The sequence below is a fragment of the Capricornis sumatraensis genome, chromosome 3, assembly GCF_032405125.1.
Source record: "Capricornis sumatraensis isolate serow.1 chromosome 3, serow.2, whole genome shotgun sequence".
Lineage (NCBI taxonomy): Eukaryota > Metazoa > Chordata > Mammalia > Artiodactyla > Bovidae > Capricornis > Capricornis sumatraensis.
The window spans coordinates 41,833,451-41,851,852 of NC_091071.1; the positions used below are offsets into that span (position 1 = coordinate 41,833,451).

Here is an 18,402-nt window from a genome sequence, read left to right on the forward strand (position 1 = left end):
CACCTCGGCCCGCCCTCCCCTTCGCCACTGGCCGCCGCTGCAGACCCTCCCAGAGCAACTGGACCGCCCGCACATCGGTATCGGCCTCTGAGCCCGCCCCGCTTCCGAGATGCTCACCAATCAGGAGCCTGGAGCTCCAGGTTGTTTGCATACGCCTCTCCTTCCGCATACGGAGCAGGACGGAGGCCGTTCCCAAGACGGGGTGAGGCGGCTACGCGCGGGGGGACTGAGGTCTCGGGAAAGTCACAGCCGCTGCCCCCACGAAAACCTCGGACGGGACGGAGCGGCCCGCCTGCCTCAGTGCCCTCGGAAGCTGCCCTCTCCGACAAGGGGGCGTGGCGCGGAGAGGGGAGCCAGTCGGCCCTCGGAGTGGCCGCGGGAGGCGGGACTTCCGCTCTCGCGTGGGCGCCGGGGCGGTGAAGTACTGGATGAGGAGGGGGCGGGCCCAGAGGATCGAGGAGGGCGGCGGGCGGCGGTGAGGAGGAGATGCTCGGGGCGGCGAGGGGACGCGCGGGTCATGGCGGCGGCGCAGGGCCCCCAGCGCAGCAGGTCCGCTCCTGTCCTTCGCCTCTGGTTTTCCCCTGGCAAGGTCTGCAGTTAGACAGCGGGGCTCCGATGGCCCGACGCTGCGGAATGGCGGGCTCATTGCGCTGGTTTTCCTCCGGCTCCAGAGAAGATGGCACTGCCGGCTCGGAGCTGGTGTGACCGGGTGGGGGCCCCAGGAAGAGGGGCAGGGCGTGGGGCTCTGAGGTTTGACCAGGGGGCCTCCAGGAGGAAGTGACTTTGGGGTTGTTTACAGGATGGATTAGAAATGCGTGTAAACACGTGTGAAGATAACAGTTTTACTCTTCAAGGTGGAAAGTAAAGCAAAATAATACTCCCCATTGGATCGGCAACGTCACATGTAGGCCACGATGTGGGGAACAGCTCTTTGGGAGGGAGGTTGGACAGCATGATAATCCCGTGTCTTGTTTAGCCTGGAGAAGCTGTCAGAAACAAGCTCAAAGAATCACTGTAGGGCATTGTAGTGATGGTGAAAGAGGTGAAACCACCTAGACCCGGGATAGGGTGCCATTAAATCAACCAGGTTTACGCAGCCCCTTCAGTCACTGAGGTAAACTGCGAACAATACTGACCTGAGAAGACAAATGACAGAACAGTTATACCCAGTGTAACTTTAACAGGAATGCTTTAAAATTTCAATTCGTTTCATTCTAGATTTGTGTGTAGAGAAATATAATATGGGCACAGGATAAAGTCGAAGGATGCTCACCAAATGGACAACATGGTTTCCTTTGGGGATGGAGAGTGGTGTTCTCATTGATAACATTTTCCTGGGAACATATTCATACATGACATGTAGTTAACAAAGTTTAGCAGACGGGCTTCCCTAGTGGCTCAGTGGTAAAGAATCCACCTGCCAATGCAGGAGACATGGGTTTAATCCCTGGTCGGGGAAGATTCCACATGCCACGGAGTAACCAAGCCCATGCATTACAATTACTGAGCCTCTAGAGCCTGGAAGCCCAAGAGCCTGTGCTCCGCAACAAGGGAGGCCACTTCAGTGAGAAACCTGCACACCACAACTTGAGAGTAGCTCCCTCTCTGCAACCAGAGAAAAGCCTGCACAGCCACAAAGACCCCGCACAGCCAAAAATAAACAAAAATTTTTTACAAGTCCAGCATAAAAGTACCATCAGTTCAGTTCAGTCACTCAGTCGTGTCCAACTCTTTGCGATCCCATGAATCGCAGCACGCCAGGCCTCCCTGTCCATCACCATCTCCCGGACTTCACTCAGACTCACATCCATCGAGTCAGTGATGCCATCCAGCCATCTCATCCTCTGTCATTCCCTTCTGCCCCCAGTCCCTCCCAGCATCAGAGTCTTTTCCAGTGAGTCAACTCTTCGCATGAGGTGGCCAAAGTACTAGAGTTTCAGCTTTAGCATCATTCCTTCCAAAGAAATCCCAGGGTTGATCTCCTTGCAGTCCAAGGGACTCTCAAGAGTCTTCTCCAACACCGTAGTTCAAAGGCATCAATTCTTTGGCGCTCAGCTTTCTTCACAGTTCAACTCTCACATCTATACATGACCACTGGAAAAACCATAGCCTTGACTAGAGGACCTTTGTTGGCAAAGTAATGTCTCTGCTTTTCAATATGCTATCTAGGTTGGTCATAACTTTTCTTCCAAGGAGTAAGCTTCTTTTAATTTCATGGCTGCAGTCACCATCTACAGTGATTTTGGAGGCCAAAAAAATAAAGTCTGACACAGTTTCCACTGTTTGCCCATCTATTTCCCATGAAGTGATGGGACCAGATGCCATGATCTTCGTTTTCTGAATGTTGAGCTTTAAGCCAAGTTTTTCCACAATGCAGCAATTTCTCTCCTAGAGAAATGTAAACATACTCTTATACAAAAACTAGCGTATGAATGTTCACAGCAACATTACTCACAGTAACATTACTCACAGTAACCAACAGGTGGAAACAACTCAAATGTCCATCAGCAAATCAATAGATAAACAAGATGTGGCGTATCCAAACAACAGATTTTCATTCGTAAAAAGGAATAAAGTGCTAATGCCTAGTACGTTTATATGAAACATCCAGAATAGGCAAGTCCACAGAAAGTAATCAGTGGTTGCCAGGACCTGGGGGAGGGGAAACGGTGAGTGCCTGCTTACTGGGCACAACGTCTCTGGGATGATGAAAATGTTCTAACAGTGGTGATGGTTATACTACTTGGTAAAGCTATTAAAAATCCAGTGACTGTAGGGACTTCCCTAGTGGTCCAGTGACAAGGACTCTGTGCTCCAATGCAGAGGGCCTGGGTTTGATCCCTGGTCAGGGAACTAGGTCCCACATGCTACAACTAAGATCCAGTGTGGCCAAATATTTTGTAAAACTCAAGAATTGTACACTTGAAATGGGTGTATTTTGTAATATGTAAAGTATGGCTTAATAAAGACATTGAAAACAGTAAGTCAATGAAAAGGACCCGAACTGGCAGAGGCCACATTCGTTGGGGCTCCCTAGAAAGACTGCATCCAGAGGGAACAAGCATGCCAGCACAGCAACTAGGCCCCGAGGACAGCTCAACTGGCGCGTGCCCAGGAGGCGAGCAAGAGGCCACCGGGAACTCTTCCTAGCAGGTCACCGAGCCCGGGCCATTCTCCAGCAGTTAGTGGTCTTCACAGGGAGCAGACCTCTGCGTGGCAGGGGCACAACTGAGTGACCACCCCCCACAAGCTGCAGATAACCTGCAGTGAGCAGTGAGCCGTGTGGACACTGCCATTTCACTTTGGTGGGGCACCAGGGGAGGCCTCCTAAGGAGGCCTGGTCGCTCTTTTGGGCGCACAGCACCTGGTGAGCACCGGGCCCTTTCTCACCTGCCTGCAGGGAGAGGCTCTTGGTACCCTCCTAGCTCTGGGGCACTCATGGGCAGGGTGGTGGGCAGGGCCATCCGGTTCACTCATAATCCAGAGCAGCCATAGCCTGGATGCTGGCCCATGGCAGACAGGGCCACCAGCATGCCAAGACAGGGCACATCCTCCCACAACACTGTTCACAGAAACGCCAGCCCGTGGGCCGAGTCTCGTTAGTCCTCAGCTGGCGGGGCTGGAGAGCCACAGCCAAGCCAAAACTCCTGCAGAGGTCACTGCACCAACCTTGGAGCCCACCTCTGCCTGGCCTTGCCTTCTCCCTGCTCGGAAGCCACTCCTCACTGGTGGTGACATTTCTTTCTCGCAGTCTGTGGCTGCTTGGAAGGGATAGTGGGTGAGAAACTTATAGCACTTTGAAGAGAATTTTAAGTCAAAACCACCCTTTGTACCTCAGGACTGGGGGCCCCTGCTCCCCGGTTCTCCATTACCCAGGACGGAGCGAGGCCACTGGGTCCTTACCAGAGCCTGTGCAGCAGGTGTGGCCCCCCGAGACCTGTCCATGGAGTCCAGTCCTGGGAGAAAGATGCAGCAGCCTCGCAGGTGCCTCCCGCCCTGCAGACTCAGCAGTTTCCAGCGCCACTGTCCTCTCTGGGCTCTGACCTCCCAGCCCCAGGGCAGAAGGGCTTAGCAAGAACCCACAGGGTCTGGAGCTGGGGGCCCCAGACAAGGGAGGGATGGTGGAGGGGTGCCCTTCCCTGAGCCCAGCAGGCCCTGTGGGTAGAGGAGCTGGCCTCCACATAGCTCATGCCTTTCTGCAGGGATGACCTTTGAGGAGCCTGAGGCCAAGGACACAGCAGCCCAGAACAGCCCTCCACTCACAAGTCCTGGGTCAGCCCCACAAGGCACCCAGGTACTGGGTGGTCAAGGGTCACTCTGGGCCCCTCTGGTGAAGAGCCTGATGGTGTCCCCTGCAGTCTGCCCATCCACTGGCTGGGGCCAGGCCCCCAGACCCAGCCTCTATCCAGAGAGGGGAACAAAGAAGTGGTCTGGGGCATCTCCCTCTCCCCACTGAGTAGGGCCTGGGGTCCACCCATGGGGTGAGTCACACAAATGACTGGCGCATCACCCAAGTGACTGAGTAACTGGCCCGCTGGTTACTCAACCTCCAACCCTGGGCCCGGGCCTGCTGCCAAGAGAGGCCCCACTGCAGTGCCTCAGGTGGAGGGCGCTGGAGCATGTGCACGCCCAGCAGGAACCAGCAGGGGACGCTGCAACCAGTGGGCCAGAGTAGGAGGAGGGACAGAACAGGGGGCCACGGTATCTCTGTACTGGTCACTGTCACGTGGAAGGGACAGCAGCTTGCAGAGGCGGCCCTGGTGTGTCAGGCTGACTTCACAGGGATGGGCACTCAGTGTTCCTCCCAAGGCGATGCCTGAGGTCACAGTGGCATGTGCCTGTTCCCACCAAGAGCACAGGAGCTGAAGCCCAGGATCACCAGCGAACCCGCCCCCCTCAAGTCGCCCTTTGCCTCACTGTGCCCTGGGTACAGAGGTCAGGCCTTGGCCCCACAAGACAGGAGGTACACTGGGCCTTTCAGGGCACAGTTAGGGGCAACTGATGATCAGAGTATGAGCTCAACAAAGCGGCCGCAGCAAGCCGGTAGCCACGGGGATCTGGTGAAGGGCGCGAAGTGGTGTGCCAGCTGTCTCCTGGTGAGAAGTCACAGCGGGAGCGCACTGTGGGCCTCAGGCTGCCTGCTTCAGCAGCCGGCGGTCCCTCTCTGAGCCCATCTCTGCTGCAGAAGAGCACCGGGCCCTCCTCTGTGGGCGGCCGTGAAGACCTGTCAGGGAGGTAGTGCCCCCAGATGAAAGGGGAATTGTCCATTTCTCAGGGCAGCCTGAGCTGTATGTAGCACAAAGCCCTACCAGGTCAGCGTGGTAGGAGCGGTCAGAGCCCTGGGCTGGGGTGGGGACCATTGATGAAAGCCATATAAGTCCAGAGGCCAGACAGGATGGGAGCAGCTGGGACTTGCAGGTGGCGTGTCTCAGTGGCTGCCAGTGGCCACTGTTCCCTCTGCCGGCTCTGGGGCCAGGCCTGGCCCTTGGGAGATGGGCAGGCAGTCCTATACCCGGAACAAGTGACAGCTGCCTGACAAGGCCGGAAAATGTGGCTACCGCTGCCCAGCAGGCTGAGTGGAGCGGGGGAGAATTCAGCAGGTGAGGCAGGCCCCGGGTGCTGTTTCTATAGGTGGAGACCCTTCTCAGCAGAATATGGGGTGTGGTCCTGCCCGCCAGGCCCCACATGGGTCCTCTGCTGACCCCGGTGGAGAGGCTGGCCTGGAAGTTGCCAAGTGGCCTCTTCAGGCTTCTACTCTCCCCCACAGCCCGGATAGCAGGCTCAGAGCAGCCACCCGCAGGCCCTGGAGGCTGCAGGACGGAAGAGTCAGGAAGTACCCCTTCCGTGTGTGGAGTCCCAAGTCTCAGGCAACAACACACTTATCAGAGCTTCTCACTCACCCAGAGGCCTGTACCCCGGGCCCGTGTCCTGCTCTGGGAGCCCCTCACGCCAGGGCAAGGCCCAAACGAGAAAGCAAGTGGCCCTGGGTCCGTTCATCCACACCAGGACATCTTCAAGGGGCTACAGACCCAGCCCCCAGATCTGCAGAGGCCTGCAGAGTGCCCACTGGCCCCCAGCTTGGTCATCATCTCAGGACAGACAGTGGGGGCTCCCGCCCCAGAAGGGGCACCTCCCCAGACCCATTGCTCAAGTGCTGATGAAGGCACAGTGGCGCACTCCAAGCACATTGGAGGCTTTATTGTCCCAGCAGAAAAGACAGAGCCAGGACCCACCCTCCTGACCCTGGGCTGTGGGGATGCACCCAGACCTCCCCACTGTAGCCCCTAGAGGGGGAGCGTGGGTGTCAGGTGGGCAGTCCCGAGTGCCTGGGTGGACGGGGGCACAGCCCCACCGCCTGTTGCACACACATCTCCGCCTTCATAATGACAGGCTGTACATGACACCACCGCCTCTTGAGGCCTCCTACCCCCAGGACTCTGGGCTCACACTCACACCCAGATCCTGCCTGTGGCTGCCAGGCAGGTACAGACCAGCGCTGGGACCCCTGCCTGGGGGCTGCCTGCCCCTGCCACAGGCCAGTGTCAGGATGGAAGATATAGCCAACAAGCCTGTTCCTGCAGGGAGTAGGGTGGGAACGGGCAGCCAGGTGGCCGGGTCCCTGCTGCCAGTAGGGGCACCCCGTGGCCTGGCTTCACTGAGACACACCCAGAGGTCCGTGGGCAGCTCCTGCTATAGAACAGTCTCCCCAGAGCGTCGACAGGAAGCCCTGTGACTTGGTGCCACGGGTGCTGCTGTCCAGCTTCCTGGAACCACTGGACCGGGCTGGGGGTTGGCAGCGGCTTGGAGCCCCAGACTGGCTGGCTTCCCCCACTGAGACAAGCTGGAAGGCACTGGGGACCCCAGGGGGCAGCCCCCAGGGAAGGAGACCCTTGGGGGCCAGAGTCTCGAGGTTACTTGAGTGCACCCTGGGAAGAGCCCCCCTACCCATGACAGGGTGGGGTGCAGGGGAGCAGCCAGGAAGACCTGTTGGCCCATCCCACCGGGAACGGGCAAAGTGGGCAGAGGCAGGGCTCTGCACACCCGTCCGGGTCTGGGGTAGGCCCAGGGGCCAGTGGGACCAGGTGAACCGTGCCGTCACAACAGGTCAGCAGGGGTCCCCGAGGCAGAACTGATGGTGCTGAAGCTGGGCGCTGGCCTGGCTGACCACACGCATCCCCCTCCTCATCACTCCCAGGACCGGAGTCGGGCGGAGATGCGACGGGCAGGGCCTAGAGAGGCCCCGACAACCAGGGGCAGCAAGAGGTGTGTGCCGCCCTGACACCTGGCAGATGGCGGTGCGAGGCGGGCCAGGGGCCGGGCCCTCAGTCCTCCTTGTCCCCTCTCTGTCTCCAGGGGTAGATGAGCTCTCCGAAGAACAGCCTGCGGCACAGGGAGCCCCAGGAGTGCTTGGGGGGGCAGCCACAGCTGGGGAGGCGGTAGATGTGCACCACACGGCTGAAGGGCAGGGGGTTTATCTGGAAGCACAAGGGCAGCGATCAGCCGGGACGTGGCCCCCAACCCCGTGGGACTCCCTCCCCAGGCCTCGCAGGCTGTCCCGGGGTCCCTGGGCTGGACAACCGCAGGGCAGGGCTGGCTCCGAGCCAGACACGCTCTCGCTGGGGCACATGGGTCGGGGCAGGCAGCTCGGGAGGCAGGCCTGGGCCTCAGTCAGCAGTGCCGTGCTCTAGCCTGGCTGCGGGGGCCGACCCCCAACTCCAGGACTCGCTCGGCTTGTAGGAGCCTCCCCGGAAAACCACACGGGCTCCTTAGCCTCTGAACTCTCCTCTCAGGCCAGCCTGGCTGCTTCTGCGCCTCCGGCAACTGGCCCACGGCCCCAGCGGGACAGGCCCCAACCCAACAGGGCTGGCCTGTGCCAAGTCTCTGCTATCCTGCCTGGAGATGGAGCCCCGGCCCAGGGCAGGACACAGGGACGCAGGGCCCAGCAGGCAGAACCTGGGTGCCCCAGGGTGTCTGGCACACCACAGGGATTCCACGCTGGGGGAGGGCCCAGGCAGAGGGGGCGTCATGGTGCCCAAAGGCCTTGGGGGCAGGGGAGTCTCCCCAGGACCCCTGAGGCCCCCCACCAGGGGGGCAGAAAACATGCCCCAGAACAAGGGGCCTCACAGTGGGCAGGGCGCCTGTCTACAGGCAGCAACGCAAGGGCCGCGGGGAGGCCTTACCTGCATCAGGAGGCGCAGGGGCCGGCCGGCCTCATGCTCCAGGACCCGGAATTTCACACCGGCTGCGAGGAGAGCGAGGCCCAGTGAGGGAGGGCAGCCCCCGCAGTGCGCCCCTCGGAGGGCTGCCGGCTGTGGGCAGCAGCCGCCCCTCACCAGAGCTCCGGCAGAATCGCACTGAGACCAAAGCCCAGGGTCTGCAGGCAGGGAAGAGCCAGCAGGCCGTGCTGCTCTGTGAGCAGGGCAGAGGTCTCCTAGAGTGGACACGGCACCTGCTGGGGGGCGGGAACCCTGCTCATCGCAGTGCCTTCCAGCGCGGCTGACTCGGGGACCCACCACACTCTGGCCTGCAGTGTAGGCTCCCAGGCCTGGGGATCCCCAAGGTGGAAGGCTCTTAAAAGGAGAAACAGGAGCTAATTATTAATTGATGAAGAGGTCCCAAGGCAATGCAGTGGAGAGAAGAGACGGCATCTGCGGCCTTTCCTGTGAACTTAAAAGGACTGTGCAGGCCTGAGCGCGGGAGGGGCCAGGGAGGTGCCGGGTCCAGGGGCTGAGGTATAGTGGGGGCTGAGGGAGCCTGAGCCACTGGGGGTCAGTGGAGGAAGCTCTTGGAAAGAGGGTTTGAGAACATCTGGCGGACAGACTCAAGGCCCGAAGCCCGCAAACACGCACATTCGTGTCTCCTGACTCCACACTGACTGCGAGCAGCCACCATGAGCTCTGGGGTGGGCCGAGCTGCTGGCTGCAAACCAGCCCAGGGCCTCCTGGGCACACTGGTCACCTGGGGGCCACGCCAGGAACCCCCAGGTTCCCCAACTGTTCAAAGACCCTGCACTGGATAGGCTGGACCACAACTCTGACCAGTCGGGTCGGGACTCCCTAGGCCTGCAGTGGGGACGGCCTCCCGTCAGGGGCATCTGGCCAACCTGTGGCTGGTGTCAGCGTGCAGACAGGGGCCTCTGCCTGCAGGGGGGCCAGTGGGGGTGGCTGGGCTGGCCAGCGTGGCCCCAGCAGGCAGAAGTCTTCTGGGGGGTCAGCCCCCAGTGGAGGGATGCCAGCAGGCACACAGTCTCACAGCCACAGGGAACACATCTCTCTTCTGAGCCCCACACAGGCACTGCCCACACTACACTGCAGGCACGCTTCCGAGCAAACTGCACACTCATCCCGAGAAAGGCTCAGGAGACAGGAGGACTGTGCCTGTGGCCTCTGAGCCTGAAGGTGGGGCTCCCCCTGCAGCTCACGCCCCAGAACCAGGACCCTGTGCCCCCTGCCCGCCTGCTGCACACACCGCGGCTTCCAGGGCCCCGGGCGTGCTCCCTAGCCAGCGTGCAGACCTACCTGCAAGCCTGTAGGGCCGGCACAGCCGGAGGCCAAGCGAGTACAGCGGCAGCGAGTTGATGAGGTCCACGAGCAGATGGACCAGGCCCTGCACAGTGACCACCAGGAGCCGGAGCTGCAGTACAGACGGTGCTCAGGGCCTTGGGCCTGGGACCGTGGCCAGAGCCACACTGCACACGCCTGAGCCGAGCGGCCTGACAGGTCCCCAGGGCAGGCAGGGGCCCAGCCCTGAACCTGAGGCCTGAGCACAGGAGACAGGAAACCCCCTCCCGCTTGGTCAGAAGACAGGGCACTCCAATCCAGGGACACACGCCACTGGCCCCTCAGCCCAGCCACCTGGGTACCACGCCTCTCCTGCTGGCCACACTCCGCCCCCCGTGCACCACAGACAGCCCTGCCCTCCATGCATCCAGCGGCATGTCCCAGGGTGGTAGGGGGTGGTACCCTCCAGGGTGGACCCCTGCCTGCTCCAGGCCCCAGTACAGAGTCCAGAACAGCCACCCTCTGTTGTGGCCGGCACGGGCTGGTGGTCTTCCCACAGCTGCCCGCTGGCAGGCAGAGCCAGCAGTCACCACTCTGCGCACTGTGGGCCAGGGCCCCGGACGCGGCGCTCGGCTCACCAGGGTGAACACCAGGTAGTACAGGGCTGTGGTGGGCAGTAGGAAAATCAGGATGGTGAAGAGCAAGGTCCCGATGAACAGCTACGAGGAAAAAGGACGCCGGCATCAGCAGCAGCAAGAGCCCCACGCTGGGGGCGCCCCCGCCTACACTGACCACAGCCCCTCCGCGAGTCCAGAGATGGAGCACCGGCCGCTGCCTGACGCCACTCGGGACAGCCCTCCCCAGTCCTGGGAGGGACGCCTGCCCTCCAGACCGGGTGACACAATGGCAGAGAGTGGGCAGAGGCAGGACCAGCTGAGAGGTGTGCAGCCCATACACTAGACAGGAGGGGGTGAAAGTCAGTCAGGAGAAGAACACTCTGAAGGTCAGCACTCAGGGTCCCTGCGGCAGGTGTGGACAAGCTAACAGGACAACCCAGGCCCCATGCACACTCACCTCCAGCGCCTGCTGCCCTGCAGCCTCCCGGACCAGGGTCTGTCCCTGCCTGCGGCGAGTTCTGCCCTGTTGTGGCCCCGTGTACACCCTGCCCCTTGCAGCTCCCTGCACCCCCGGGGCCTGCGGAGCAGGAGCGAGGCTGCCCCTTGTGATGCCCGAGCCACTGCACGGGCCGGTGCAGGCGGAAGGCCGGCTGGACGGAGCTGGTACCTGGTCCAGGTCATAGGAGCAGGAGTCCACACGCTGGCGCAGGACGTTCCATTTCTTCCCTCGGAACAGGCGCCACAGCGAGGACAGGCCGTGGATCTTCAGGCAGTAGAGCCTGCAGGCCACTGCTGTCAGGGTGGGGGCCGCCCCACACCCCCCGGCCCAGGAGCCTGTCTGCGCCCAGGGCCCAGGGCTGCACGCGCCGGCCCGCGGTAGGGGGGACACACCCACCTGGCGCCATAGACGTAGAAGCAGTAGATGTGGAAGGTGAGAAGGGAGATGATGTCCGACAGGATGGACAGGGCGACTGTCAAGCCCAGGCAGGCCGAGAGACCCAAGTGCCACAGGATGTGCTCGATGAAGGGGGACATGAGGTGGATGTAGCCTGGTGGGACGGGGTCAGCCTTGAGGGGCGCCCGGGGTCCCACAGGCCCCGGTGCTGCCCGAGGATGGCTGCCCAAGGTGTGGCCCAGCTCCACACACAGGGTGCTGGGCCGACAGGAAGCCGAGGCCAAGGGGCCCCATTCGCGCTCGGCTGGGCCTGTCTCCGGGGCTCGCCCTGCGGGGCTGGCAGGCACTCACTGATCCACAGGTGGATGTGGTACAGGAAGAAGCGGCCCAGCACCTGGTCCAGCGCCCGGTTCATCTTGAGCCCGGCGGGTGCGCCCATCAACCACTGCAGCAGATGCTGGAGCTCCTCGGCCACACGCTGCAAGGATGGGGGTGTCACCCGGTGACCTGCCTGGGGACCCTAGATGAGCCTGGGGAGTCAAGCCCATCAGGGGCCCACGAGCTGGGCAGGGGTGGGGTAGCTGGAGGATCCCACGGAGGGAAGAATGACGACGGGTGAGGGTCTGGCACAGGGCCTCACAAGGAGCAAGTAAGCCAACCCCCGTCCTGGCCACCCCAGGAGGAGCACGGTGCCAGCGTGGCAGGCGGGCCCTCAGGACTGGGCCTCGGCACCCATGGGGGGCCACAGGCGCCCTGTCCCTGCCCCATCTGCCAGCCCCTCCCGCCTGCACGCAGGCCTCTCCCAGCCCTGGGTGACAGCCTCTGCTGCATCTGGGGCAGTGAGAAGGGAACAGAATGTTCTTTATAAATAGAGCTTATTTAATATTTAAAGGGTAAGAACTTGGCAGCAGGAAGAGGCTTTCATTTTTAAATTAAATATTTATATTTCTGAGCAATTCTGCAGAAAAGAGGCCTAGGATAAAACTGGCCAAAAGGCAGAGCGGGGATGAAATGGGTGGAGTGGCCGAGCCCCCTCCCAGCCCCCAGGTCCCCCTCCTCCCTCTTGGGCCAGGCCTCCCTTAGAAGCTACGGGACTCAGCCTGTGGGCTCCTGCCCTTTGGGGTCCTGGCCACCAGCAGGCCCAGTGTCCATCTGTGACTGGAGACTAATGATAGCAGGAGTGGCTGAGCCCACAGGGATGCTACAGCCAGATCTCAGCCGCTTGACCACGCCCAGGGCCAAGAGAGCCCCAGAGGCCTGGGAGGGGTGCTGAGGGGCTGTCCTAGGCAAAAAGACAAGCTCCTGATACAAGTGCAGAGATGGTAGAGAGGAGGAGGGCTCAGAGCCGGTGTGGACGGACAGCGGGCGGGCGGCTGTGGTTGGGAGAGGAGGCTGGGGCTTCTGGCCCTCAGCGCGGGAGCCACAGAACAGGCGTGAAGGGCAGGCGGGAGGCTGAGTGTGCCACAGAGAGTGGCCTAGGGGCACAGGGTCTCCGGGACACTGACCCGCTGACTGTGCACAGGCCCGGGCGGATGGCCAGGAGAGCAGAAATGACCGCGCACAGCAGGGCCACGGGGCGCCGGGACCTGGGCCTGGCAGGCAGGCGGCGCCCCTGCAAAGCCTGGAAAGGGGCTCCAGACGGCCACCGCCAGGACGGGAAGGCCGAGGCCAGCAGCGGCAAGGTGGCCCAGCTGCAGGGCCCACGTCTACGCAGCTCCACAGTTTCCGCAGGACACAGTGGCTGTGACGGGACCGGGCGGGCCCGCTGAGAGCTGCTCCCAGGAAAGGCCTGCCCTGCCCCCGGGAAGCAGGTGCTGGAGAGCAGCCAGGGCCCTCCCGCCAACTCACGTCAGCCACGGGGACGAGCGCCTCAGCCAGCTGAGCGAAGCGGTCCTTCCTGTGCAGCCAGGACAGCAGCAGGAGGCCCAGGGCCATGTCGAGCAGCACGGAGACCAGAGTGTTGGCCTTCCTGGAAGCAGGTTCAGCGGGCGTGAGCGTGCGGGCAGCCGCGGGGGTCAGCGGGGGGCGGGGGACTGCAGCGCCCGCACCTCATCAGCTGGGTGGGGCCCCCGGCCCTGTGGGCGCTGACGACGAGCGTGAGCTGGTCCAGCCGGTGCCTGAGCTGCTCGCAGGTGGACAGCTTGCTCCAGATGAAGGACAGCTGCCACGGCCGGAACACCCTGCGGGGCACGGAGGTGATGGGCCTTCGGGGCCTCGGGTTTCCCTGCGTTGGGGCTGCCACGGCCACAGCCACTACCCCTCAACGTGCAGAGGAAAAAGGCCCTGGTGGCCCCAAACACCCGTGGCCACACTGTGAACTCCGCGGGCTGTGGACACAGGGGAGGGCCCCGGTGGGCAGCCCAGCGGGGGTCGCAGTCGCTCCTATCAACTGGGAACACGAGGTGCTGACTCCAGGCACTGAAGCTGAGCACCTGCTCGGCGGACAACCGTGTCAAGGGTCAAGCCCAACAAGACTGACCCCTCATGCAGCAAAGGAAGCACCAGACGCTTCACAGACCTGCAGATGTTGAGGGGTGTGTTCTCAAGCAAAGGTGAACAAAATGTCCAATGGCAACTCAGTGCCTGACTCCAGGGCAACCCAGAGCCCTGCTATTGGCCAGAGGGGCCGAGGGGCCACCTGCCAAGTGCAGGGCCACCAAAGGAGCACGCTAAGGCCCCCGGGGAGAAGGAGAGCACGCTCAGGGCCCCGGGGGGAACGAGAGCACGCTCAGGGCCCCCGGGGGATGGCAGCCTTGACCCTGGAGGTTTAGACTTTGACCCAACTCCCAGAGAGAAATGCGGTCAGCACACCCCCCTTCCACCCAGTGGAAGGCAGGCGATGCGCAGGGTCTCCCCAAGGCCCAGGCCAGGCCCCTGGGACTTCGCTCCTGCAGCCACAGCCAGGCCTCAAACTGATGTCCCAGGGCTCCTGATGGCCACAAGGACTAGCACCTGCCTCTGGGTCTTCGGGACTGGGGGCACGCGAGCAGCTCACAGCTGTTCTTGCGTTCTTTGAAAGCCAACAAAAGCAAAGGACCTTCTCTTCTCAAAAGTGCCCCCAGGCAAGCCCAGACACTTTCACATGACTCATTTCATGAAGTTCTGGAACCCACTCCACAGGTCAAAACACTAGCAGCCCCCATAACCTAAGGTGCTGCGCATACACAGCTGCTGGGGTCTCTCTATGGGGACAGGGCCACATGCCCCCAGAGCCCCTGGGGAGTTGGTGAGGCCCATCCCCAGACCTGAAGCCAAACCCCTCGATCTAGGGTATAGCACGGCTGTTCTGCACCCAGCAGTGCCTCTGAGGGCTTCTCACAGGGAGAGGGCCCACAGCCAGGAGTGCTCTGGTGAACCCCGAGACCAGCCCCCGGCAGACAGCGAGGGGCTACTGCCCACAGCCTCCCAGGGCAGCCGCTCCTGCAGTGCCAGGGAAGGGGGTGGGCAAGTGCCAGGAGACCAACAGGGGACCCTGTGCGGAACAGCCCGGGTCCCCCCAGCACCTACGTTCCCTGTTGGGGCCTGAGCTGTCTGAGGGTCCCACGCAACCACTGAGGCTGCCGGGAAGCCTGTATTTACCCTAAGCAAGAGGCACCAGGAGAGCAGCCCCCAGTGGGGACGGGGTGCAGGATGAGAGCGGGGTGCAGGGGCAGCGTGGGCCTCAGAAGGGCCCATCTGGCCTCTGTGAGCCCAACCTACTCGCCCCGCCCCGGGGACACCTACCGACAGGCGCTGGCAGCGGAGATCAGTGACAGCAGACAGGCCAGCAGCAGGCAGATGGGCCCCGCAGCACGCTTGGCCAGCTCCACGAGGATGCTGGCCTCCACACCCTCCGATTGCCAGTGCGTCAGCCGCACGGGGCCCTCATCGAACCGGTCACTTTGGAAGAGCACCTCACTCCGCGCCACTGTGTCAAAGACGGCAGCTAGGCCGCCCGCGCTGGCTGTGGCATCCCCGGCCTGGCGCTCGGGCAGGGCCGCGGGCGGGTGCAGCCGTGACAGCAGCACCTTGCGCTGGTCGTAGAAGACGAGCATGACCTGGTCCTCGCAGACGGGGGTGAGGGGTGCGGGCCCCTGCCGCCGGGTGGCCTTGCAGCTCCAAGACTTGCTGCCCCTCTCTCGACACAGCTGCAGCCAGGGCTCGTGGGAGAAGAGGGCACCCAGGCCCTCCAGGAAGTGGCCCAGGCTCTCCTCCGTCTCCTGCCGGCGGTGGCACCAGGTGCCCAGCACGGCCACGCCCACCTGGCTGGCCTGCTGTACCTGGGCCAGGAGCTCCTTGACCTGGACGGGGATGAAGGGAAAGTGCACCACAGCCAGAACCACAGCACTGCTCTGCTCCGGGACCCACCGTCCCACCAGGAGGCCGCTATCCGCCGAGGTGCAGCACGTGGGGAAGAAGGCCTTGAGCACCATGCTGGGGCCGCTGGAAGAGAGGAGGGCTCAGCTCAGAGCCACCACCACCCTGCGAGGGCCCAGGGTGGCTGCCAGTGCCGGGGAGACAGGCTCTGGCCACGACTTGTGGCTCAGACGACCCTGACAGACACGTCCACGTGGCCACTGAGCCCACAGACTGACCCCGCTTCAGGTCTAGTCACGAGGCTAGCGGTGGAGCCCCCAGCTGCCCATCTCCGCCCTGGGCTGCAGTGTGCACAGGCCCAGGCCATGCCCACCCCCACCCAAGAGGCAGGGCCAGGCTTCCCTCCTCCAGACACAAGCACCTGAAACTCAGCGCCACTTACAGCCTACTCGGGGCTGAGCACAGGGCTAAATTTTTGTTTTTAAAGAACTGATTACAGTTTTTTGACTGCAGCACAAGGGAAAACCTACAATCTCATTAACAATTAAAGTAATTTAAACATCTCAAAGCTTGATTTACTTACTAAGCTAGCAAGAACAAGATGCGCACCTAAACAAATCACTGCTGAGCTGAGGAAAGTCAGGCGCGTGCCCACTGCCAGTAGCTGTGAGCCTTGGTGTGGGGGCCCCAGAAAATGCCTGAGCATGTGCTTGGTGCCCCAGTGAGCCCCTGGGGAGCCTTGGTGCTCAGGCTGGGATCCACCGGCATCCACCCTGCCCCAGCCTCCAGCTGCGTGGGGCCCACCCCTCCCTGGGGCCCCACCCTCTTGTCACAGCTGAGCACCTCCCTCAGGACCTCCCCCCACAGGCTATAGAGGTGGGGGTGGCGCTCCTCAGCCTTCATGTGATCCTGGGCAGCAACAACCTCCCCGGTAGGCCAAGGTTTCTGAGTCCTGCGGGGCTGCGAGCCTCGCCCTGCACAAGTGTCAGCCTGCTGAGAAGCCAACTCTCAGCAGCTCTCCATGTCCCACCCTGGTGGGCCTGGCGGGCAGGAGCTTCGCCTTGGTGAGGGTTCGCTGGGGCTCTAGCCCCCTCCCAGACACGAACGACCCCACTGTCAGCACAAAGCACACAGCAGCGCCCTGCCATACCTGAAGGAGGGACACAGGCCTCTCACTGAGCCTGGCCCTCTAGGCCCCAGGGCTCATCAGGCCCTTGGGGACAGGGGGCCAGCGAGGCTGAGGTGTGACTTTGAGGGAGCCCTTTCCTGAGGGTCGGGGGGCTCTGGAGGGGGCCTCACACGCCCAGGACTTAACAGGCAACTGGGGCAGCTACTTTCCTCCCCTCCAGGGCACCCAGAGTGGGCTGGAGGGAGAGACCTCTCCCACCTGTGGATTCTGACTGAAAGGGTCCCCTGAGCCCAGCAGCAGCCAGACTCCCAAATGCCCCTCCCTGCAGAGATCAGAGACAGCAGGCAACATGACGTCTGCAGGGAAACCTGGAGCCCAAAGGCAGCCCCGGGCCAAGTCCCTGTGGCCACTGGCAGGGGCATCAAGGGCCGCCCCGTCTCCTGACACCTGTCAAGGGCATCACAAAAGGGACAGAGGCATTCTGCGTGTGAGTCCCGCCAATGCATGTCGACCACCAGCGGGGAGCAGCAAGCACAGCACAAGCCTCTCAGCACCAGCCAGTGGCGACCACCAGGTCAGCCAAACGACAGGATCACAGTCCCCTGCTTGGGGACTCCTCTCACAGGAGCTAAGAAAACCACCCATAGCTACTGTCAGAAGACAAACACACTTGGCCTAACAGTGAGCAGATGCTCTGGGCAAAGCTGGTTACACGGTGGTTTCACTTGGAGAAAATTCATCGAGCTGTACACATACGATCTGTGCATTTTATGTGTTTTATGCTTCATCTACAAAGTTTACCTATCAAAAAAAGAAAGAAAGAAAGGGGAAGGAGAGCTCCTCATGTCTGGAGAAGGCGGCAGAGGGCAGAGGGTGGTGTTCCCATCTGTGGGGCAGTGAGAAAGAACTCTTAAATCGAGGGGCAAGTTTCCATCCCCACCCCCACTTCAGCCTCTGGGAGTGACCAACACAAAGAAGTCTGCTCAGATCAGACAGCCAGAAAAAGATGAAAGAGCAGGCAATCGATAGCAGAGGTGCATTTGGGAGAAAGTGGGGCAGTAACTCGGCACCGTGTGCATCTTTAAGAACTGCAATAAAGACAAGGGCACAAGCCCGGGAAAGCTGCCTGCTACCCAGGACACCAGGTGCCCTGTGACCCAGCCCACCATCCCAGGTCAGGCAACAGTCTGTGGGACACCCCTCTCCACACGACCTGAACTCAACCATCTACCTTGTGAAGCCGGCAGTCTGTCGTCCTCCGTCAGAACTGATTCAGGGCAAACGCCCAGTTATGACTGGCCAGGGACCCCCTCACTGCCTAAAACCATCCTCTGGGGAGTCTCCTGATCACTGCCCTTGGTAGCTCACAAGAATTCCTTGTTACTCCTTACGTCTGTGTTTAAAAACAAGAAGGATTGTGTTTAAAGAGGGCTTTCTCCCTCTCTTTTCAGAAGAAAGGACACGAATCAAGGGCTCTGGGTTTTGGCCTGTACCGCAGTCAGGGACGACAGTAAAGCGCTGATGGCCGGTCCCCTTGACCCTGAATGTCCTTCCACCAGGTCCACGGCGGGACCGGGTGGGGCGGGCCTGAGGGCACCGGCCGGCCGCCCCTCACCCCACAGGGCCGGGCTCCAGACGCCCTGCCAGAGCGCCCCCGCGGCCCGCCGCGAACCCGGCGTCGCCGCCCCGGCCGGCCTCCGGTGGCGCCCCCACTTTACGGCTGAGAAAGCGGGGTCTCCGAGAGGTAAGAGCCCCGCGTCGGCCGCCAGCCTCCCCAGCGGTGCTCACCGGGGCCGTGCACTGGGCCAGCGGGGTCCGGCTGAGGTCGGGGACCGCTTCGGGCGGGCCTAGGCGGGCGGCGGCGCTCCAGGTCCCCAGCCCCGCCGCGGCCGCGCCGCGGGACACGAGCCCCATTTCCGCCCGCTCCCGGCGTTGCCGCGCGACGGTCCGCCGCACAGGCGCCCG

The 18,402-nt window shown here is 62.1% G+C and overlaps 1 protein-coding gene across 1 annotated transcript; it reads right to left on the reverse strand.

Annotated features, from left to right (window-relative positions):
- Positions 1-7,204: 7,204 nt before the first annotated feature.
- PIGQ (phosphatidylinositol glycan anchor biosynthesis class Q) lies at positions 7,205-18,313 on the reverse strand. The gene is made up of 11 exons (XM_068967864.1): positions 18,226-18,313; positions 14,736-15,434; positions 13,061-13,192; positions 12,861-12,981; positions 11,364-11,490; positions 11,013-11,166; positions 10,785-10,896; positions 10,139-10,219; positions 9,519-9,633; positions 8,181-8,242; positions 7,205-7,475 (listed from the first exon to the last, which is right to left on the reverse strand). The coding sequence occupies exons 2-11, from the start codon at positions 15,422-15,424 to the stop codon at positions 7,323-7,325; spliced, it is 1,746 nt and encodes a 581-aa protein (XP_068823965.1). The 5' UTR covers positions 15,425-15,434; positions 18,226-18,313; the 3' UTR covers positions 7,205-7,322.
- Between the last annotated feature and the right edge of the window lie 89 nt (positions 18,314-18,402).